The sequence below is a fragment of the Xenopus tropicalis genome, chromosome 9 (genome assembly GCF_000004195.4).
Source record: "Xenopus tropicalis strain Nigerian chromosome 9, UCB_Xtro_10.0, whole genome shotgun sequence".
Classification (NCBI taxonomy): Eukaryota; Metazoa; Chordata; class Amphibia; order Anura; family Pipidae; genus Xenopus; species Xenopus tropicalis.
In genome coordinates, this window is record NC_030685.2 from 365,220 (window position 1) to 388,307 (window position 23,088).

The following is a 23,088-nucleotide window of genomic DNA, read 5'->3' on the forward strand; positions in this document are numbered from 1 at the left end:
ATCCCTTTAAGGAGATCCTTGGACACTTCCAGTTTGGCAGATGATGACCGTTTGAGCCATGTTGACAAGAGTCTTCCACTGGGTCGGTCATGGAAAATATCTTCATCAGAATATGGGAGCGATGTCGCCCGATTCAGACGGATTAATATTCCGAAGAGCGTTTTGAAGGCGGAGAAGCCTTAACGGTGGGCTCTGGAGAAAGTCCTCTATCTGTGAAGGACTTGGGAAGTCCCAGCACTAGGGGTTCCACCTATCAGCCTATTGGCAGTAGCAGGTTCGGGGAATGGCAGCCGCTATGGAGTCACTGGGAGTTGTGGTTCCAGTTCTTGAGGTGGAACAATTGTCCGAGGAGACAATATCGGAGCTCCCCGATGCTGAATCTCGGGTGAAGTCTCAGCCTACTTACAGTCTGAGCAGTCGTTTATCTTGGCCATTGGTCACTGATCCGGTTTCATAGCTCTCCTAGCAGCAGTGGCACCAGGTCCAAGTTCCTTCAATGAATTAGAACTAGGAATGTGACCGGGGGGTGGCCCCAGGGCCCCCGCTGGGTTTGTACAAGTAGAGACATTGAGGAACCAGATACACAATGACAGCTGCTCTATACAAATGCATAGTTTACTTCCCCTTTAATTGGGCCCTCTGCTCTCTAGTACAGAAAACATTATGGGGAGATGTTAGTTTAAAACTTTGTTTTTTATTTTTAAGGTTTTTAAACTTTTTTTGTACTTTTTCAATTTTTTTATTCAATAAAAAGTAAAAGTAGTCCATCACTCATTTCAAGTTAACGAGGGGAAGGAGATGTGGGAAGGGTCGCAAAACTGCTTGGATTTGCCCAATTGTATTTATAAATAAAAAATAAAATCTTGCTTTTAATTCCAGTCTTGGGTTAGAGAAATGGAGGGGGGGGGGGGGGGGGAGCAGGCTGCTCCCCCATTCGCAGGCCAAAGAAAAAACGAAAACGTTCTCCATGTGATGGGACACAAAGAGCCTCCAGCTGTAGGATCCACACCTCGGAGGAAACTCCGCTGCTCCTGGCGCCTCCCTTGCAGGGCACTGGGGGGGCAGGTGCAACTCATGCTGCCTGTGGAAGCCCTCAAACCATCGCCTCAGACCTCAGGATCCCCGGACTGTGTAGTTTCCCGGATGGTGTGGACAGAAAGGGCTGGAGGCAGGATTCATTGCGGGTTCATGACTTGGAAGGGGCCGATTCACAGCTCAGTTACCGGGGGGGTGGAATGGAAGTTGTTGGGGCGGATGGGACTGAACTGCAAAACATGACACGACAACGTTACAATGGAATCTGCACAGTATCTGGGCCCGCCCCCACTGCACAGCCAATAGACTCACGGGGATACCCACTGGCATCTGACTTACCTTGATGATGTCCTAAATAGGCGTATGGGGAAGGGCTGGATACCCCTGTCTGTTGAATGGCAGCTTGCGGGGGTCCCCCATGGGTCTGAGAAGGGTGCAGCAGCATGACCTGCGCAGGGTGGGGGGCTCCTGGGTGGGGAGGATGAGGGGCTCCTGGGTGGGGAGGGGGAGGAGCTCCTGTTATTCCAGTCTGTACGTGTGCCTGGAAGCAGAGGGAACAATGGGGGAGACAGTTAGAGAGGGGGAGGGTGGGCTGGGAGTGCGTGGGTTAAAAGGGCGGCTGTGGGGTACCTGTGCCACATGAGACATGTTGGTGTAGCTGTGCTGTAGCTGCTGGTGGGCATGGATGGCATAGACGGCCTGCTGCGGGTAACTGCTCTGCGGTGACTGGGCACTGGGGCCGGGAGTCAGAGAAGGTGGGGTGGCCGTTAGGGTGGCTGTATGGTACAGGTTCTGTTGGGGCTGCCCGCTGCTCAGGTGGGGGGGCTGGCCCGTCTGGTGCTGCACAAACGAGAGAACAAATTGTACTGGGTCAGCGCCGGCATTGTCCATTCATTATTCTCCTATCCACTCTCTGCTGTCAGTGACCTCTCCCTGCAGGGGGAGCTCCAACAGCCACTCACTCGCTACTCCTACAGAGGGAGGCCTATAGCTAGTGAGTGTGTCACTTCCTGCCAACACTTAGCCCCTCCCAGGAAGGGAAGCCTATAGCGTATCACTTCCTGCTCACATCCCAGGGAGGGAAGCCTATAGCGTATCACTTCCTGCTCACATCCCAGGGAGGGAAGCCTATAGCGTATCACTTCCTGCTCACATCCCAGGGAGGGAAGCCTATAGCGTATCACTTCCTGCTCACATCCCAGGGAGGGAAGCCTATAGCGTATCACTTCCTGCTCACATCCCAGGGAGGGAAGCCTATAGCGTATCACTTCCTGCTCACTTCCCAGGGAGGGAAGCCTATAGCGTATCACTTCCTGCTCACATCCCAGGGAGGGAAGCCTATAGGTTGGACCGACTCACCTGTACAGGGCTGGGGTTAGCATGCTGAGGCTGCTGCTGGCTCTGGGTGGGGGTACTGGCCGGTTGGGGGTGGAGCTGAGCTGCATGGTGGGAGTACGACTGATGGACAGCAGCTGCAAGGAAAGCACCAGTTAGATTCCTGTATGAGGGGGGCAAACAAAGGAGAGGGGCAGAGAGAGTGGCCTCACCATAGAGGGTCTGGGGAGTAGGTTGCTCTGCGGGGGGGTACTGAGGGTTGGAGGATGAGACCAAGGCCTGGGGGTGGTTCCCGGATGTTAGCATGCGTGGGTTACTCTGCAGCATGGGGGCAAACACCGGCTGAAAGGAAGAAAGTACAAGGCGTAAGGATTCAGTGTGTCCCACAGGGGACTCATGGGAAGTGCAGCTCAGCAGAACTGGTACGTTATCTTTTACTGGGGAGATATTAAAGGACAAGTCAACCCAGAATATAATTTTTTGCCCAATAAAAGAAAACCTAGTTCTAAGCAACTTTGCAATATACATTCATTACTAATTTATAATGGTTTGAGTTATTTGTATAAAATATTTATATATATATATAATTTCTATTACAAGCAGGGTCTGTCCCTTTCTGTTCTGACCCCTGAAACAGTGTAACACAAGGCAGCAGCCTGACAGACCTGACTCACTGGGGGAGACTGACCCCTGAAACACTGTAACACAAGGCAGCAGCCTGACAGACCTGACTCGCTGGGGGAGACTGACCCCTGAAACACTGTAACACAAGGCAGCAGCCTGACAGACCTGACTCACTGGGGGAGACTGACCCCTGAAACAGTGTAACACAAGGCAGCAGCCTGACAGACCTGACTCACTGGGGGAGACTGACCCCTGAAACACTGTAACACAAGGCAGCAGCCTTACAGACCTGACTCACTGGGGGAGACTGACCCCTGAAACACTGTAACACAAGGCAGCAGCCTGACAGACCTGACTCACTGGGGGAGACTGACCCCTGAAACACTGTAACACAAGGCAGCAGCCTGACAGACCTTACTTGCTGGGGGAGACTGACCCCTGAAACACTGTAACACAAGGCAGCAGCCTGACAGACCTGACTCACTGGGGGAGACTGACCCCTGAAACAGTGTAACACAAGGCAGCAGCCTGACAGACCTGACTCGCTGGGGGAGACCGACCCCTGAAACACTGTAACACAAGGCAGCAGCCTGACAGACCTGACTCGCTGGGGGAGACCGACCCCTGAAACACTGTAACACAAGGCAGCAGCCTGACAGACCTGACTCACTGGGGGAGACTGACCCCTGAAACAGTGTAACACAAGGCAGCAGCCTGACAGACCTGACTCACTGGGGGAGACTGACCCCTGAAACAGTGTAACACAAGGCAGCAGCCTGACAGACCTGACTCGCTGGGGGAGACCGACCCCTGAAACACTGTAACACAAGGCAGCAGCCTGACAGACCTGACTCGCTGGGGGAGACCGACCCCTGAAACAGTGTAACACAAGGCAGCAGCCTGACAGACCTGACTCACTGGGGGAGACTGACCCCTGAAACACTGTAACACAAGGCAGCAGCCTGACAGACCTGACTCGCTGGGGGAGACTGACCCCTGAAACAGTGTAACACAAGGCAGCAGCCTGACAGACCTGACTCACTGGGGGAGACTGACCCCTGAAACACTGTAACACAAGGCAGCAGCCTGACAGACCTGACTCACTGGGGGAGACTGACTCCTGAAACAGTGTAACACAAGGCAGCAGCCTGACAGACCTGACTCGCTGGGGGAGACCGACCCCTGAAACACTGTAACACAAGGCAGCAGCCTGACAGACCTGACTCACCACAGGAGACTGACCCCTATTAATTCATCAAGATATAACATGGGGGGTTCAGACTCTGATGCTGAACGGTCTGTGTCCCACCCATAAAGTAACACTTACCTGGGAGGAGTAGTGAGCCATGGGCTGCATCATCGTTGGTTGTCCAGGGAACTGCTGGGGGCTATAAGAAATATAGGGAGAGTATGGCGTAGCGGCCACTAGAGGCGGGCCAGCGGCGGCTGCCGCCTGCATTATGGGAGGAGCTGAATTGGGCTGGTCAGAGCGCTGGGGCAGGGAGCCTGCAAGGAAAGAGAATATATGGGTGGGTAAGGATCCCTCAATACTATACAGTGTTCATTACCCACCCCACAAAGGGTATTAGTGCCAGGAGGCTGGCAAACAGTGGGTAAGGATCCCTCAATACTATAGTGTTCATTACCTACCCCCAGGTACAGAGGGTATTAGTGCCAGAAGGCTGGCAAACAGTGGGTAAGGATCCCTCAATACTATAGTGTTCATTACCTACCCCCAGGTACAGAGGGTATTAGTGCCAGGAGGCTGGCAGGCAGTGGGTAAGGATCCCTCAATACTATAGTGTTCATTACCTACCCCCAGGTACAGAGGGTATTAGTGCCAGGAGGCTGGCAAACAGTGGGTAAGGATCCCTCAATACTATAGTGTTCATTACCTACCCCCAGGTACAGAGGGTATTAGTGCCAGGAGGCTGGCAGACAGTGGGTAAAGATCCCTCAATACTATAGTGTTCATTACCTACCCCCAGGTACAGAGGGTATTCGTGCCAGAAGGCTGGCAGACAGGGTAATCTTACCTTTCGCCCTGTATTTGCCCTGCTGACCAGGAACAGAGCTGGACACAGGGTACGGGTACATCTGAGGAGCCTAGAACAGAAAGAGAGTTCATTGTTTGGAAAGTTCTAAAGCAAAAAACTTGGCAGTAGTACAACCTGATGATCTCACAAGTTAGGGTTCTCTAAATACATGGGGGGGGGGGGGGGGTCAGGCTTCTCTAAATAATTATAGAATTACTGTAATGCTGTTAGCCCTCCCCCTCGCCAGGTTAGCCCTAAAACCAAAACAATTGCCCCCAAAGCAGCCCCCCCTGCTTACCTGCACTGCTGAGCTCATGTGTATGGGTGGGATGTAGGAGATGTAGGGCCCATACACCCCGGTCTGGCCAGCCGTCAGCATTGGGATGGTGGCAGCAGAAGAATGATTCCGGGGCCCGGGAGATGTTGGGGTGCTTGTAGCTTTGTTCTGTAAGACAGACAGTCGCTCAGTACACTAGGGCACACAAATTAGGCAACATGGCGGGAATGGCCATAGGGGGAGCATCGTCACTTACCACAGACAGCAGAGGCTTGGAGGGGTTAAACTCTTTTGCATTGGGGTTCAAAGTAGATTTCTTGACTTGACTGGAAGAGAGATAAGTGGCATTACTAGTGGGCACTCACACTAGTGGGCACTCACACTGGGGACGTCACTTACACATCAGAGACACTTACTCGCACACTGCCTGCTCCTCCTTCTCCTCCGACTCTGCTTTGCCTGGGGGGCTGGCACTTTCCTCTGGACACTCCACTACCTCACAGCTCCTCTCCTCCTTCAGCTCTTCCACCAACTCGGGAACCTTCTTGATGTCGAGCGGCTCGACCCCTTCACAGGCCGCAGTCTCTGCCAGAGGGACTTTCGCTTCCAAGGTGTCTCTCTGCCTCAGTGGGAATGATTCAGAGAGAGGGTCTGGGGCGGAACTAGGCTGCAGCTACAATACACAAAAGGTTCCTTATTAGATTGCATTGAGGGCCACGTGTGAGTAATACGTGGCCCCGGAGTCTGGTCCCACTTACCCGGAACTCGGCCCCAAACTTGCGCAGCTCGTCCAGCTGGTTCCTCTTCTGATCAGTCTGGAGCACTAGAAAGAGAAAGTCTTGTAGTTATCAGTCAGGAAACTTGCAGGGCAGTTTTACAGCATGCAGCAAAGCGCTGCCACACCAACCTTTACAGGGCTGCTTGGCCACTTGGCTTGGGGCGACCTGCTCTGGCGTACGGCTCTGCTCTTTCACGGCAGCGGGGGCAATCTCTTTGCCTACAATAAACAGGAAAAGTCAGGGAAAAGGAACAGCGAGGGGCACAGCACCCCAACATGGCAAAACTCCCAGCAAGCTGCAGTGCCCCCCGCCCAAAGGATCCGGAACCAGCAGTGCCAGTGAGCCGTGTACAGAACATACTGCAAAGCATCATAGAAACTGACTCAGCCGCTCCCCAATAAGACCCACTTACCTTCCCCTAGCAGTATGGGGGTGCTGCTCTTCGGAGAGGCAGGTTTAGGTGCCAGAGTGGGCTCTGCAGCTGCCCGGGGTTCTGGAAGTGTCGCCTGCGAGGAGGTTCCTAATGGAGAAGAATCTGCGCAGCTCACAGAGGATCCAGACTTGGGAGACAGAGGGGGGTAGGCACGGGAAGCTGCTGTACAACAGGGACAATAAACCAGTCAAAATGGATTCAACTGACAGTCGTGATGAATTGCCGATCTCAAAGCTGCCCAATAGATGCCCCAAACACAGCACTCACCCGAAGGAGAGGTGGACACTTCCACGGGGCGACTGGATGGGGAGGACATAGTCTTGGTGCAGCGAATGGGGCGCTGAGCTTTGGGCGACATGCGGGAAGGACCTAGAACAAAACAAAATGCTTTATACCAACAGTGGCCCTAAATATGGAACCTGCCCCATCGCCCCGTCATTCTGTGCCCATCCAACATGCCAGCAGCATATCATATACACCCCCGCGCCTCCAAGCTGTGTATATAACACAATCCCACAAGATTAGGGGGCCGGGACTTACCTCCATTCATTCCTCTCTGCTCCGGCACTGGGCTAGAACTGGTTTCGGGGTAATGCTGTGGGGTTCCCCGGGCAGGCATTGAACTCATGACTGGTCTCCCTCCTCGGGCAGAGCTGGTTCTTATGCCCCCCCTTGCACCTTCTCGCACCCGCTGGGGTAGAGGGATGTACTTGCCATCGCTGGGAGGAAGAGACATTCAGTTAGAGGCCAAAGCTACAGAACACAAGGCGCTGCTCCTATGGGCTTTGCTACTGCACTGGGTATAAGCAGAACCCAACAGAACCTCCATACAGGGTACCTACAGACGGGGGCAATCTCCCAGAGAGCCCATAATGTGAATGTGCAGTGAGCCGGGACTGCCCGGGTATAAGCAGAGCCCAACAGTACCCCCATACAGGGCACCTACAGACGGGGGCAATCTCCCAGAGAGCCCATAATGTGAATGTGCAGTGAGCCGGGACTGCCCGGGTATAAGCAGAGCCCAACAGTACCCCCATACAGGGCACCTACAGACGGGGGCAATCTCCCAGAGAGCCCATAATGTGAATGTGCAGTGAGCTGGGACTGCCCGGGTATAAGCAGAGCCCAACAGTACCCCCATACAGGGCACCTACAGACGGGGGCAATCTCCCAGAGAGCCCATAATGTGAATGTGCAGTGAGCTGGGACTGCCCGGGTATAAGCAGAGCCCAACAGTACCCCCATACAGGGCACCTACAGACGGGGGCAATCTCCCAGAGAGCCCATAATGTGAATGTGCAGTGAGCCGGGACTGCCCGGGTATAAGCAGAGCCCAACAGTACCCCCATACAGGGCACCTACAGACGGGGGCAATCTCCCAGAGAGCCCATAATGTGAATGTGCAGTGAGCCGGGAGTGCCCAGGTATAATCAGAGCCCAACAGAACCTCCATACGGTACAGAAAGACCTTTGCCGACCCATTACTCACCGACTGCCAAGACTAGGGGAGTCCCGGTCAGAGTTTGGCCGCTGTACAGCGCTGTGCTTTTCCTCCTCTGTCCTGCAGTCATCGTTCTCAATAGCGATCCGGGCGCGGTACTGTGGGCTGGATTCTATCTCTCGTGCCAGCTGAGTAGCCCGCATTTCCCGCTGCCTGAACTCCTCTGAGTTATCTTTCTCCAGTGGGATACTAAATGTTGGAAGAAGTCAGAAGTGAAATACAAGTAAAGATGTGCCACAAGGTGCCCCCAACTGCCCCACCTCTTGCCTATCTGTGCACCAAGGTGCCCCCAACTGCCCCACCTCTTGCCTATCTGTGCACCAAGGTGCCCCCTACTGCCCTACCTCTTGCCTATCTGAGCCACAAGGTGCCCCCAACTGCCCCACCTCTTGCCTATCTGTGCACCAAGGTGCCATGTATCTGTGCCAGGAGATGCCAATGCTCCCTCCCTATGCAGAGGAGATGGTGCCACAGAATACATTTGCTGCTTAGGAATGATAAATACCCCAGTTGGGGTTCGCCGTTTGCCCAAGGCTTGGGCAGGAAACCGGAGGGAGAAGCCTGATGCAGTTACTCACGTGTAAGAGGAGAGGCTGCTGTCATACGTTGTTTTAACCCCGTAGGTATCCTCATTAAACTTGAACATGTCGTTAGGATCCCATCCATTGGACTGAAAAGCAAAGCAGCATCACAGAGGGTAAGTGGCTGGAGAGGAGCCCATTGGTCAGTAACAGTAAGGGGGTGCCCATTAGGGGAGTTATTCGGCGACACAGCCATTGGGCCCTCGGCACGGATGCCATTCCTGCACTGCTCAGGCTGCCTGTCAGAGCCCGGGACCCTTCACTCGAATGGCAGGCAGGCTGAGCAGGGGAGTGGGGGTCCCACAGTGTAGCCAATCAGTGACTGGTACTGGAGGGCACTATGATCCCACAAGAGAAGGCTTTTCCCATAATTCCCAGAGCAATAAGAGCAGAGCGGTACCATGTCGGAATCCAGTTCATAGTCGTCATTGCTGGCCTCCCCTCCATCCCAGCGCATCAGAACCTTCTCTTTGTGCTCCCCATTCACCTTGGAACTGGTGGCAATCGCTGAATCTGTGAATTTATCTGCTCAGATAGAGAAAAATGAGAATTGTAACCCAAATAACAGATATACGCCATGCAGGGGGAGGGGCTTGGCACTAACCAAGGCTGCAGGGGGAGGGGCTTGGCACAGAGATTACACCAAGGGGCAAATCAGAAGGCACTTGGCACAAAGCGTAGGATTCTCACCTTTTGTAGCATAATTAAAATCCACATTCCGGAAGCCGACAACAGCCACATCTGAAGGCTTGAAGATCATGGTATCGACAATATCCTCCCGCTTTGGCCCCATGACTTGGTCACTGGTTTTCTTGTGTACGGCATCAACTGCCAATTCAAACTGCAGGAAGAGATACCCCATGAGTGAGAGTAGGCCGTTAGATGCCCAATGCCTGGGCCAGGGGGAAACACACAGGGCTGATGGTACCGGGAGAAGAGAGTGGGGAGGACAAGGCAACTAAAGGGTGTGGGGCAGAGCAGGCATACCCTCCAAGGTAGAACGGAGGCTGTGACACTGAAGGCAAGTGGGGGTATAAAGAGGTTCCCTAGCAACCATAACACTTACCCTTGAGCTTAAGGTTTTGAAGATCCCCTCATAAACGCCGCCATTTCTGACCCTCACATCACACGTGGAGCCCTTTAAGAAAAAACATCATCAATACACCGGCTGCCAGCCCTGCACCAATCAGATCTCTCCAAACCCTGAATGGCATCACCCACTCATCTTGGAGAGGGGACTGTTATTAAAGGGATTCTGCCAGGATTATATGGTATAGAAGGAGCCAGCGCTACACATTAGAACTGCTTTCAGCTAACCTATTGTTTCTCCTACTCCCATGTAACTGGAGGAGTCCCAAGCCGGACTTGGATTTCTTACTATTGAGTGCTATTCTGATACCTACTGGGAGCTGCTATCTTGCTCCCTTCCCATTGTTCTGCTGATCGGCTGCTGGGGGTGAGGGGGGGGGGGATATCACTCCAACTTGCAGCGCAGCAGTAAAGTGTGCCTGAGTCTGAGCTTTCAGCCAGTGGGGGGACTGTTATTAAAGGGATTCTGCCAGGATTATATGGTATAGAAGGAGCAAGCGCTACACATTAGAACTGCTTTCAGCTAACCTATTGTTTCTCCTACTCCCATGCAACTGGAGGAGTCCCAAGCTGGACTTAGAATAGCACTAAATAGTAAGAAATCCGATAGCAGCTCCCAGTAGGTATCTTGCTCCCTTCCCATTGTTCTGCTGATCGGCTGCTGGGGGTGAGGGGGGGGGGGGGGATATCACTCCAACTTGCAGAGCAGCAGAAAAGAGACTAAAGTTTGTCAGAGCACAGGTCACATAGCTGAGGGCACATGGGAAACTAAGGCGTTGTGCAGCCTAAAAACACGTTTTCTTCTGGCAGAATCCCATTAATAGGGGCAGTGATACAGCACATGTCTGGCTTAGGGGGAGTAGAGATAAAAGTACTGCTGGTATGGGGAGTGGAACTGAAGCGAAGGGGCAGTTATTGGGGGCAGTGACACATCAGGCTTAGGGGAGAGTGGAACTGAAGAGAAGGGGCAGTTATTGGAGGCAGTGACACATCAGGCTTAGGGGAGAGTGGAACTGAAGAGAAGGGGCAGTTATTGGGGGCAGTGACACATCGGGCTTAGGGGAGAGTGGAACTGAAGAGAAGGGGCAGTTATTGGGGGCAGTGACACATCAGGCTTAGGGGAGAGTGGAACTGAAGAGAAGGGGCAGTTATTGGGGGCAGTGACACATCAGGCTTAGGGGAGAGTGGAACTGAAGAGAAGGGGCAGTTATTGGGGGCAGTGACACATCAGGCTTAGGGGAGAGTGGAACTGAAGAGAAGGGGCAGTTATTGGGGGCAGTGACACATCAGGCTTAGGGGAGAGTGGAACTAAAGAGAAGGGGCAGTTATTGGGGGCAGTGACACATCAGGCTTAGGGGAGAGTGGAACTGAAGAGAAGGGGCAGTTATTGGGGGCAGTGACACATCAGGCTTAGGGGAGAGTAGAACTGAAGAGAAGGGGCAGTTATTGGGGGCAGTGACACATCAGGCTTAGGGGAGAGTGGAACTAAAGAGAAGGGGCAGTTATTGGGGGCAGTGCTGCTGCAGATCAAGATTGGGGGGGTGGGGCAGAAGGGTGGGGTTAGGGTAACCCTACGGCAATGCAGAGGGATAATGACACTCACCACGACGGCAGTCAGGAAATGCAACATACGGGAATTGTTATAAACCCCTTCAAACACCTGAAAAAAAAGAACAAGAGGTCAGACACGTGCGGGCCCCCCAGTACCCCCTCAGTACCGACCCAGTGTAATCACAGTGGGGGCTTCTGCCCATAGGCCGGCTCACACCGATATGGGAGGGTAGCTGGGCATATGCCAGCCGTACTGCCTGGGCAGCTACAATTAGAACTGCTTTATGGGGGCACTATGGAAGCAGTACCCCTGCCAGGGGTAAAGCAAAAGGAGTGTAGAAAGGATGTTGCCCCACTTCCCTGCAAAGTGAAAGTGTACCCCCACCCCCCAGAGTGGGTCTGGCACATCGATGAGCTCATAGGGAGTCCATGAAAATAAAATCCTGCAGATGCCCTTTCTTGTAGAACCAGCCGGGCCCATGTGGCCCCCATGTGGCCACTCCGAGGCACCCCAAATGCCGAAATGGGTAAAACTTATTGGCCAGTAGGTTATCATGTGACAGGGGTATAACAGTAGATGCATTGTACTGCTGGGCACCACTTACCGGGGGCTGGAGTCCTTTTACGATATTCCGTCCCCTGAAAGAAATAATTGAAAAAAGTCAGTGTGGCATGTAACTGCGTCCATATCAGTAGCACCCACAGGGACCCCCCAATAAGCACTGAATAAAAGGAAAGCAAGAGCACATTAGGCTAGCCCTTTCCCCAGTACCAAGCCCACACCACCCATATCAGTAGCACCCACAGGGACCCCCCAATAAGCACTGAATAAAAGGAATGCAAGAGCACATTAGGCTAGCCCTTTCCCCAGTACCAAGCCCACAGCACCCATATCAGTAGCACCCACAGGGACCCCCCAATAAGCACTGAATAAAAGGAATGCAAGAGCACATTAGGCTAGCCCTTGCTCCTGTACCAAGCCCACACCACCCATATCAGTAGCACCCACAGGGACCCCCCATTTAGCACTGAGTAATAGGAAAGCAAGAGCACATTAGGCTAGCCCTTGCCCCTGTACCAAGCCCACAGCACCCATATCAGTAGCACCCACAGGGACCCCCCCATTAAGCACTGAGTAATAGGAAAGCAAGAGCACATTAGGCTAGCCCTTGCCCCTGTACCAAGCCCACAGCACCCATATCAGTAGCACCCACAGGGACCCCCCCATTTAGCACTGAGTAATAGGAAAGCAAGAGCACATTAGGCTAGCCCTTGCTCCTGTACCAAGCCCACAGCACCCATATCAGTAGCACCCACAGGGACCCCCCATTTAGCACTGAGTAATAGGAAAGCAAGAGCACATTAGGCTAGCCCTTGCTCCTGTACCAAGCCCACAGCACCCATATCAGTAGCACCCACAGGGACCCCCATTTAGCACTGAGTAATAGGAAAGCAAGAGCACATTAGGCTAGCCCTTGCTCCTGTACCAAGCCCACAGCACCCATATCAGTAGCACCCACAGGGACCCCCCATTTAGCACTGAGTAATAGGAAAGCAAGAGCACATTAGGCTAGCCCTTGCCCCTGTACCAAGCCCACAGCACCCATATCAGTAGCACCCACAGGGACCCCCCATTTAGCACTGAGTAATAGGAAAGCAAGAGCACATTAGGCTAGCCCTTGCTCCTGTACCAAGCCCACAGCACCCATATCAGTACCACCCACAGGGACCCCCACCCAATAAGCACTGAGTAATAGGAAAGCAAGAGCACATTAGGCTAGCCCTTGCCCCTGTACCAAGCCCACAGCACCCATATCAGTAGCACCCACAGGGACCCCCCCATTAAGCACTGAGTAACTGCAAAGCAAGAGCACATTACGCTAGCCCTTGCCCCAGTCACATGCAGGCCCCCAAACCCAGTCCCTATGGTACCGCTGAGCTTATACAGGTAGGTACCAGAACTTAGGGAAGTGTGACTGTGCGCTTCTATTGGGTCAGTGGGTTTTGTAACAATTCTGCTCTACTATTATATTGTGTCCCAACAAAACCCCAAACCGCACACCCCAAATGTTAGATACGGTGCCCATTCCCAAGGGCTTGTTACCCTCCTACGGCGCCCATTCCCGAGGGCTCGTTACCCTCCTACGGTGCCCATTCCCGAGGGCACGCTACCCTCCTACGGTGCCCATTCCCGAGGGCACGCTACCCTCCTACGGTGCCCATTCCCGAGGGCACGCTACCCTCCTACGGCGCCCATTCCCGAGGGCTCGTTACCCTCCTACGGTGCCCATTCCCGAGGGCACGCTACCCTCCTACGGTGCCCATTCCCGAGGGCACGCTACCCTCCTACAGTGCCCATTCCCGAGGGCACGTTACCCTCCTACAGTGCCCATTCCCGAGGGCACGCTACCCTCCTACGGTGCCCATTCCCAAGGGGTTGCTTCAGAGTATCCCCAAACAGAGGGGCATGGCTAACATTAACCCCAATGTTCTGCTGAGCACCCCCAAACATACAAGGGCATGGCTAATATTAACATATTTTTTACATTTAACTCTTTTACTGCCAAGCATGTATGTGATACGTGCTTCGCAGAAAAAGCTCTGAGTGCCAAGCACGTATCACATACACTGGTGACAAAAGCTGCCAGTGCGCCCCCAACCCCTTAGGCAACAAGCCAAGGTGGCTGGCAAGTCGGCCCTGCGACGCAATTGTCGAAGGACTGACATCTAACAGTAGACACGATCATACTCATGCCTGCTGGTAGAGCTTCCTTCCCCAGCCCTGCTGAGCCCGCCCACTCACTTCCTGCTGCAGAGACTCCTGGGACCCTCCAGCTCACACAAAAAGTAAGTAAATGTAGCTTTTCTGCTATTCTGTTGTTTTTGGGGCACTCTGAGCACTAACCTTGCTGTAAAATAATTCATTTTGTTATTTCATTGATTTTCCCCAATTGTTTCATTTGTGCGAGTTTATTGCAGCTTTCCTTGCACTGTTGTTTATTGCATTTCTTTTAGTGTGGCTTTGCCATCGTTGCGTCAGGCACTTGGTTTTAGATGGATCAACAAAAGCCTGCTTTTAGCAACTCTATCTGTCCGGGGGTGTTTTGGAGCCCCTTTGTCTTGTATACAGATTTTCCCTGCAGCTACGGGTTCGGGGCCCTGAGCACCCGGACCAATCTTGGACTCTGGGTGAGCGGTTTCTGACTCTATATTAACTGTATAACTTTATGGGCTTTTACGAACACTTTGCACTGCGTTAGGTCCGGGGTATATACACCTGGACCTCACCAATTTATTCGGTACGGATTGTCTATTTTGATTGAAGCCCTTGATGTTCATCACTACATTTTTACCTATTTAATTAACCTTGGGATTGTGTAGCTAGTGTCATTAGTATTTGCCATCGTTTGGCATTATATAGACATCTTCCCTTTCCCATTCATCAAAACGTGTACTTTCCAAAAATATATGGCTTTCTGGGGGTCTCTGTACAGTTGGGGGGGCTACGGCACATAATATGGGGGCTCTGTTTGCTGACGCTTGGAGGTGATTTTCAAAAATCTCCTCAAAAACGCCAATTTTAGGAAAAGCTTTGCGGCTTGGTACTTTGGACTAGAAAGGCACGGGTACCCATTTTGGATTCGGGGGAATGTGTACTTTCCAAAAATATATGGCTTTCTGGGGTTAACTTTTTTATAGCTTTACCCCCATAAAATGCAGTAAACGCGTTGATTTTGCAGGAGCTGAAATGACAAATGATAGATCCTATGGGGGTAAGTTCCCCTTGGGTCACTGCCAAATAGGCAAACCTATACATATTGGGCATCAAACTGTTCAGCGGAGCCCTGGGGTACATATTCAGGGTGTTTATTTGGTTGCTAAATGACCTGTAGGAGATGCTATAGACTGGAAGCTTTAAAGTGAATTTTAAAAAATTTCACACATTTTGGAAAAAAAAAAAATTAAGTTTAGGAAATCAATGCAACTTGGTAGTTTGGGAAAGACAGACAGTTCTACCTACTCTGGATCCCCCAGAACCTGTTCTTTCCAAAAAGGTATAGGTTTCTAATGTAAACCTACTATAAGTGGAATATTTGGCCTTGAAATCTAAAGTATGCAGCTTTCTGGAGCAGGGCTTTGGGAGGTTAGTAGCGGGGTGCCGGGAGTTTTAGTAGCCGGGTGCCGGGAGTTCTAGTGGCCGGGTGCCGGGAGTTTTAGTGGCCGGGTGCCGGGAGTTTTAGTGGCCGGGTGTCGGGAGTTTTAGTGGCCGGGTGTCGGGAGTTTTAGTGGCCGGGTGTCGGGAGTTTTAGTGGCCGGGTGTCGGGAGTTTCAGTGGCGGGGTGCCGGGAGTAGTTTCCCTATATGAGTGAGAAATCCCCATAAAACCATATATCCAGTAAACAATTATGAATAATATACGGTGCTGGTTTCCCAGTAGGAGGGGGAGAGCCAATCACAGCCCTGCAGTCACACAAGCACAGACAGGCTTCAGTTCCCTATCAGGTCAGCCTAGCTGCTGATTGGTTCCTATCCTACAGAGCCGCCGCCCCCTTGCACAGCCTGAGAAAGGAGGCAGCAGGAAGTGGCACAGATGGGCGGGGCTAGTGGGGTTTTGGGGGAATTTCTCAATAAATCAGTCCAAACACAGATTATTACAGCCCCTCTGTATGTAGATGGGTACAACGTACAGGCTCCATTGGGCCAACAAACCGACGAGGCCCCTGATCCAACGGGAAATCAAACTTGATCAATTTTAGGCCAATGTCACGGGCAGATAAGCTGCCAAATTGATCTAAAATCTGCCCCATGTGTGGGCACCTTTATTGGCTCCTCCCCCCATGGCAACACAACAGGGCATTTATAGAAACGATTCTGAAACCAATGCTCAGTGTGTGCCAGGGAATCTGTATGAGGAAATCTCAAACCCATACTGGCTACCTGCCCCGTTGGCATTAACGGCAGCGCCAACCTGGGTGGCACCATGCTGGTTCAACAGGGAGGCCTAAGCAGAGGGGTTTATGTGATCCTAAAAGGCTCTTCTGAGCCACTGAGCCAACGCCCCCCCCCCACAGAGCCATTGCTCTCACCCCCCCCCCCATGAGCCCCAGCAGGAAGGTGCCCCTATATAACAGGTGCCAAACTGCCAAACTGATCAGGTACCAGGGGATCTACTGGGCTGCCCAATGAGCAGATGCCCAGAAGCCAGCAGGGATAACACCAACAATAATACACACTACGTGCCCCTGGCAGGGGTTTACAGGGCACCTACATGGGGTAAGTGGGCAGGTAGCAGGGGATCTAATGGGCTACACACTATGTGCCCCTGGCAGGGGTTTATACATGGGGTAAGTGGGCAGGTAGCAGGGGATCTAATGGGCTACACACTATGTGCCCCTGGCAGGGGTTTATAGGGCACCTACATGGGGTAAGTGGGCAGGTAGCAGGGGATCTAATGGGCTACACACTACGTGCCCCTGGCAGGGGTTTATACATGGGGTAAGTGGGCAGGTAGCAGGGGATCTAATGGGTTACACACTACGTGCCCCTGGCAGGGGTTTATAGGGCACCTACATGGGGTAAGTGGGCAGGTAGCAGGGGATCTAATGGGCTACATACTACGTGCCCCTGGCAGGGGTTTATAGGGCACCTACATGGGGTAAGTGGGCAGGTAGTAGGGGATCTAATGGGCTAAATACTACGTGCCCCTGGCAGGGGTTTATAGGGCACCTACATGGGGTAAGTGGGCAGGTAGCAGGGGATCTAATGGGCTACACACTACGTGCCCCTGGCAGGGGTTTATAGGGCACCTACATGGGGTAAGTGGGCAGGTAGCAGGGGATCTAATGGGCTACACACTACGTGCCCCTGGCAGGGGTTTATAGAGCACCTACATGGGGTAAGTGGGCAGGTAGCAGGGGATCTAATGGGCTACACACTACGTGCCCCTGGCAGGGGTTTATAGGGCACCTACATGGGGTAAGTGGGCAGGTAGTAGGGGATCTAATGGGCTAAATACTACGTGCCCCTGGCAGGGGTTTATAGGGCACCTACATGGGGTAAGTGGGCAGGTAGCAGGGGATCTAATGGGCTACACACTACGTGCCCCTGGCAGGGGTTTATAGGGCACCTACATGGGGTAAGTGGGCAGGTAGCAGGGGATCTAATGGGCCACACACTACGTGCCCCTGGCAGGGGTTTATAGAGCACCTACATGGGGTAAGTGGGCAGGTAGCAGGGGATCTAATGGGCTACACACTACGTGCCCCTGGCAGGGGTTTATAGGGCACCTACATGGGGTAAGTGGGCAGGTAGCAGGGGATCTAATGGGCTACACACTATGTGCCCCTGGCAGGGGTTTATACATGGGGTAAGTGGGCAGGTAGCAGGGGATCTAATGGGCTACACACTACGTGCCCCTGGCAGGGGTTTATAGGGCACCTACATGGGGTAAGTGGGCAGGTAGCAGGGGATCTAATGGGCTACACACTACGTGCCCCTGGCAGGGGTTTACAGGGCACCTACATGGGGTAAGTGGGCAGGTAGCAGGGGATCTAATGGGCTACACACTACGTGCCCCTGGCAGGGGTTTATAGGGCACCTACATGGGGTAAGTGGGCAGGTAGCAGGGGATCTAATGGGCTACACACTATGTGCCCCTGGCAGGGGTTTATAGGGCACCTACATGGGGTAAGTGGGCAGGTAGCAGGGGATCTAATGGGCTACACACTACGTGCCCCTGGCAGGGGTTTACAGGGCACCTACATGGGGTAAGTGGGCAGGTAGCAGGGGATCTAATGGGCTACACACTATGTGCCCCTGGCAGGGGTTTATAGGGCACCTACATGGGGTAAGTGGGCAGGTAGCAGGGGATCTAATGGGCTACAAATGGGCTACATACTACGTGCCCCTGGCAGGGGTTTATACATGGGGTAAGTGGGCAGGTAGCAGGGGATCTAATGGGCTACACACTACGTGCCCCTGGCAGGGGTTTATAGAGCACCTACATGGGGTAAGTGGGCAGGTAGCAGGGGATCTAATGGGCTACACACTACGTGCCCCTGGCAGGGGTTTATACATGGGGTAAGTGGGCAGGTAGCAGGCGATCTAATGGGCTACACACTACGTGCCCCTGGCAGGGGTTTATAGGGCACCTACATGGGGTAAGTGGGCAGGTAGCAGGGGATCTAATGGGCTACACACTACGTGCCCCTGGCAGGGGTTTATACATGGGGTAAGTGGGCAGGTAGCAGGGGATCTAATGGGCTACACACTACGTGCCCCTGGCAGGGGTTTATACATGGGGTAAGTGGTCAGGTAGCAGGGGATCCAATGGGCTACACACTACGTGCCCCTGGCAGGGGTTTATAGGGCACCTACATGGGGTAAGTGGGCAGGTAGCAGGGGATCCAATGGGCTACACACTACGTGCCCCTGGCAGGGGTTTATACATGGGGTAAGTGGGCAGGTAGCAGGGGATCCAATGGGCTACACACTACGTGCCCCTGGCAGGGGTTTATAGGGCACCTACATGGGGTAAGTGGGCAGGTAGCAGGGGATCCAATGGGCTACACACTACGTGCCCCTGGCAGGGGTTTATACATGGGGTAAGTGGTCAGGTAGCAGGGGATCCAATGGGCTACACACTACGTGCCCCTGGCAGGGGTTTATAGGGCACCTACATGGGGTAAGTGGGCAGGTAGTAGGGGATCCAATGGGCTACACACTATGTGCCCCTGGCAGGGGTTTATACATGGGGTAAGTGGGCAGGTAGCAGGCGGTAAGAGATGCAGGGGGCATTGGTGAGGCAGGGGGCATTGGTGAGGCAGGGGGCATTGGTGAGGCAGGGGGCATTGGTGAGGCAGGGGGCATTCGTGAGGCAGGGGGCATTAGTGAGGCAGGGGGCATTCGTGAGGCAGGGGGCATTGGTGAGGCAGGGGGCATTCGTGAGGCAGGGGGCATTCGTGAGGCAGGGGGCATTCGTGAGGCAGGGGGCATTGGTGAGGCAGGGGGCATTGGTGAGGCAGGGGGCATTCGTGAGGCAGGGGGCATTGGTGAGGCAGGGGGCATTGGTGAGGCAGGGGGCATTGGTGAGGCAGGGGCATTGGTGAGGCAGGGGGCATTGGTGAGGCAGGGGGCATTGGTGAGGCAGGGGGCATTGGTGAGGCAGGGGGCATTGGTGAGGCAGGGGGCATTCGTGAGGCAGGGGGCATTGGTGAGGCAGGGGGCATTAGTGAGGCAGGGGGCATTAGTGAGGCAGGGGCATTAGTGAGGCAGGGGGCATTAGTGAGGCAGGGGGCATTAGTGAGGATGGGGGCATTGGTGAGGATGGGGGCATTCGTGAGGCAGGGGGCATTCGTGAGGCAGGGGGCATTCGTGAGGCAGGGGGCATTCGTGAGGCAGGGGGCATTGGTGAGGCAGGGGGCATTAGTGAGGCAGGGGGCATTCGTGAGGGAGGGGGCAGCACAATATTGGGGGGGGGAGGGTTAAGTGCCCCCCCCGGGTGAATGGGAAGGAATAGACCCAGAGGATTAGTGTGCGGCCACAGTGGGTGCCGGGGGGGGGGGGGTACCGGGGAGACCCCGGGAGGGCAGGGAACAAACCCAGGGCCTGCAATCCCCACGTGACCCGGGGCCCCGCCCCGTCCCCGGCACAGTCGGCCTGTGATTGGCCGCGCCGCCAGTCACTCACATAGGGCTGCCGGTAAAGCGTTCTCCCCAGCCGGGCCCCGAGTGCTTACCTGCCGGCTCCGGGCCTGTCCTGGCTTCTGCTCCCGCCTGGGGGGAGGTTCCCGTTAGGGCTGCCGGGGGATCCTTGCTGCTGAGCCGGGGCCATGGCCGGTTTGCGGCTGGGAGGGGCCTGTTGCTGCTTCAGCATATTCCGCCGGGGGTCGGACCGGGGCACGGGGGGCAAAACACGGGAACCGACGGCTGAAGGGTCAGAATGAAGCGGCGCCCGCCTACCTCACTCTAACCGCCGCCGCGACACACTGCGTGTGAACCGGGCGGGGCTCCCAGCAACCAATAGCGCGCAGCGCTGCAGGAAGGAACAACGCCGACAAGCCAATCAAATGCAATGCCCGCACAGCCGCCCAATGAGAAAGAAGATGGAACGCAACCCCCCCACCCGCCACTCACACCAATGGGAGTCTGCTCAGGAGGCGGGACAACACTGACACGAACCAATAGGCGGCCAGTCCCTGCTGCGCGTACATTAGAGAGGGGAAGGGGCGGGGCTGTGAGGTGGCTACCGCGGTGACCTCTCACACTATATAGAAAGGGCCACACTGACCGGAGGGAAGCCTTAGTGTTGTAGCCGGTACCGTGCGGAAGCCACGCCTCTCAGCGACCCTCGGGCAGCTACACACTGCGGCTCCCATTCCCCCAAGGCGTCACTCTCCCTAGCCCCGCCCACCGGCATATGCCTCCTTCCGCGCCACTTAAGCACAGACTCACCACCCCCAGCCCGTATCCCTCCGCCCGCGCCACACAGACAGGGTGTGATGCGACACTGCAGTGGGCGGATCCTTCCGCAAGCGGGAAATGGGGGAGGGGGGAACTCTGCATTCTATTCCTTCGCCAGTGGGTTTTGGGGGTTCCCTTGCCGTCTCCCACATCACTATTAAACACATGCTGCTCCATGGAGTGTCAGGGGTTTGGTTTAGAGGTTTTGGGAGTCCATAGGAGGGAAAGCAATGATGGGGGAGGAGCCAAAGGCTTTGTGGCATTGATACAGGCAGATTGGGTTAAATACCTATAGGTACCTAGTGGGTTGGCGGGGCAAACATGAGCGTAAGTTGGTATTTATAGACAAAGCGGCACAGACACAGGCTGGGAGGGAGAGGCGGCCATTAGCATGTAACCCTGGTGGCACGGTTTCATATTATTATTATTATTATATACTGACCCCACTGGGCACTGTGTGTGTCTATGGCACTACCGATATACCAGCTAATAAACTGGCATCAACCTGGGCACAGCAATAGCGATACAGCAGCCGCTGCTACTGAGACAAGCCAGGGAAGAGAGCGGCGACACCAAGAGACAGTCCAGTGTGAAATGAGAGAGACCCCAAGACTGGCAGCTAGGCATGGGGCACTGAGAGATGAGCCAGGGAAGAGAGCGGCGACACCAAGAGACAGACCAGTGTGAAATGAGAGAGACACCAAGACTGGCAGCTAGGCATGGGGCACTGAGAGATGAGCCAGGGAACAGGGCGACACCAAGAGACAGACCAGTGTGAAATGAGAGAGACGCCAAGACTGGCAGCTAGGCATGGGGCACTGAGAGATGAGCCAGGGAAGAGAGCGGCGACACCACGAGACAGACCAGTGTGAAATGAGAGAGACGCCAAGACTGGCAGCTAGGCATGGGGCACTGAGAGATGAGCCAGGGAACAGGGCGACACCAAGAGACAGACCAGTGTGAAATGACAGAGACACCAAGACTGGCAGCTAGGCATGGGGCACTGAGAGATGAGCCAGGGAACAGGGCGACACCAAGAGACAGACCAGTGTGAAATGAGAGAGACCCCAAGACTGGCAGCTAGGCATGGGGCACTGAGAGATGAGCCAGGGAACAGGGCGACACCAAGAGACAGACCAGTGTGAAATGACAGAGACACCAAGACTGGCAGCTAGGCATGGGGCACTGAGAGATGAGCCAGGGAACAGGGCGACACCAAGAGACAGACCAGTGTGAAATGAGAGAGACCCCAAGACTGGCAGCTAGGCATGGGGCACTGAGAGATGAGCCAAGGAAGAGAGCGGCGACACCACGAGACAGACCAGTGTGAAATGAGAGAGACACCAAGACTGGCAGCTAGGCATGGGGCACTGAGAGATGAGCCAAGGAAGAGAGCGGCGACACCACGAGACAGACCAGTGTGAAATGAGAGAGACACCAAGACTGGCAGCTAGGCATGGGGCACTGAGAGATGAGCCAGGGAACAGGGCGACACCAAGAGACAGACCAGTGTGAAATGACAGAGACACCAAGACTGGCAGCTAGGCATGGGGCACTGAGAGATGAGCCAGGGAACAGGGCGACACCAAGAGACAGACCAGTGCAGAGAGACAGCTAATGAGAGAGACACCAAGATTGGCAGCTAGGCATGGGGCACTGAGAGAAGAGCCAGGGAACAGGGCGACACCAAGAGACAGACCAGTGTGAAATGAGAGAGACACCAAGACTGGCAGCTAGGCATGGGGCACTGAGAGATGAGCCAGGGAAGAGAGCGGCGACACCAAGAGACAGTCCAGTGTGAAATGAGAGAGACGCCAAGACTGGCAGCTAGGCATGGGGCACTGAGAGATGAGCCAGGGAACAGGGCGACACCAAGAGACAGACCAGTGTGAAATGAGAGAGACACCAAGACTGGCAGCTAGGCATGGGGCACTGAGAGATGAGCCAGGGAACATGGCAGCACCACGAGACAGACCAGTGCAGAGAGACAGCTAATGAGAGAGACACCAAGACTGGCAGCTAGGTATGGTGCACTGAGAGATGAGCCAGGGAAGAGAGCGGCGACACCACGAGACAGACCAGTGTGAAATGAGAGAGACCCCAAGACTGGCAGATAGGCATGGGGCACTGAGAGATGAGCCAGGGAACAGGGCGACACCAAGAGACAGACCAGTGTGAAATGAGAGAGACACCAAGACTGGCAGCTAGGCATGGGGCACTGAGAGAAGAGCCAGGGAACAGGGCGACACCACGAGACAGACCAGTGTGAAATGAGAGAGACCCCAAGACTGGCAGCTAGGCATGGGGCACTGAGAGAAGAGCCAGGGAACAGGGCGACACCAAGAGACAGACCAGTGCAGAGAGACAGCTAATGAGAGAGACACCA

General features: G+C 54.3%; 1 protein-coding gene across 2 annotated transcripts; it reads right to left on the reverse strand.

Annotated features, from left to right (window-relative positions):
* Window positions 1–674: 674 nt before the first annotated feature.
* atxn2l (ataxin 2-like) lies at window positions 675–20,654 on the reverse strand. 2 transcript variants are annotated; one of them, NM_001142213.1, is given in 23 exon segments: window positions 675–1,265; window positions 1,375–1,576; window positions 1,666–1,875; window positions 2,395–2,507; window positions 2,583–2,712; window positions 4,322–4,500; window positions 5,031–5,100; window positions 5,329–5,475; window positions 5,564–5,633; window positions 5,724–5,980; window positions 6,066–6,130; window positions 6,215–6,304; window positions 6,499–6,678; window positions 6,787–6,888; window positions 7,060–7,238; window positions 8,009–8,209; window positions 8,599–8,690; window positions 9,002–9,126; window positions 9,292–9,442; window positions 9,668–9,739; window positions 11,294–11,350; window positions 11,847–11,880; window positions 19,979–20,206. In NM_001142213.1, coding segments are annotated over 23 exon segments (2,913 nt in total). In that variant the 5' UTR covers window positions 20,116–20,206; the 3' UTR covers window positions 675–1,215.
* Window positions 20,655–23,088: the final 2,434 nt, after the last annotated feature.

Coding starts and splice junctions, on each gene's coding strand:
- atxn2l (XM_031892558.1), bottom strand. CDS start 20,115: ATGCTGAAGCAGCAACAGGCCCCTCCCAGCCGCAAACCGGCCATGGCC. Junction 6,131..6,214: donor GGCCAAGCAGCCCTGTAAAG/GTTGGTGTGGCA, acceptor TTCTCTTTCTAG/TGCTCCAGACTGATCAGAAG. Junction 1,577..1,665: donor ACATGTCTCATGTGGCACAG/GTACCCCACAGC, acceptor CTCTGCTTCCAG/GCACACGTACAGACTGGAAT.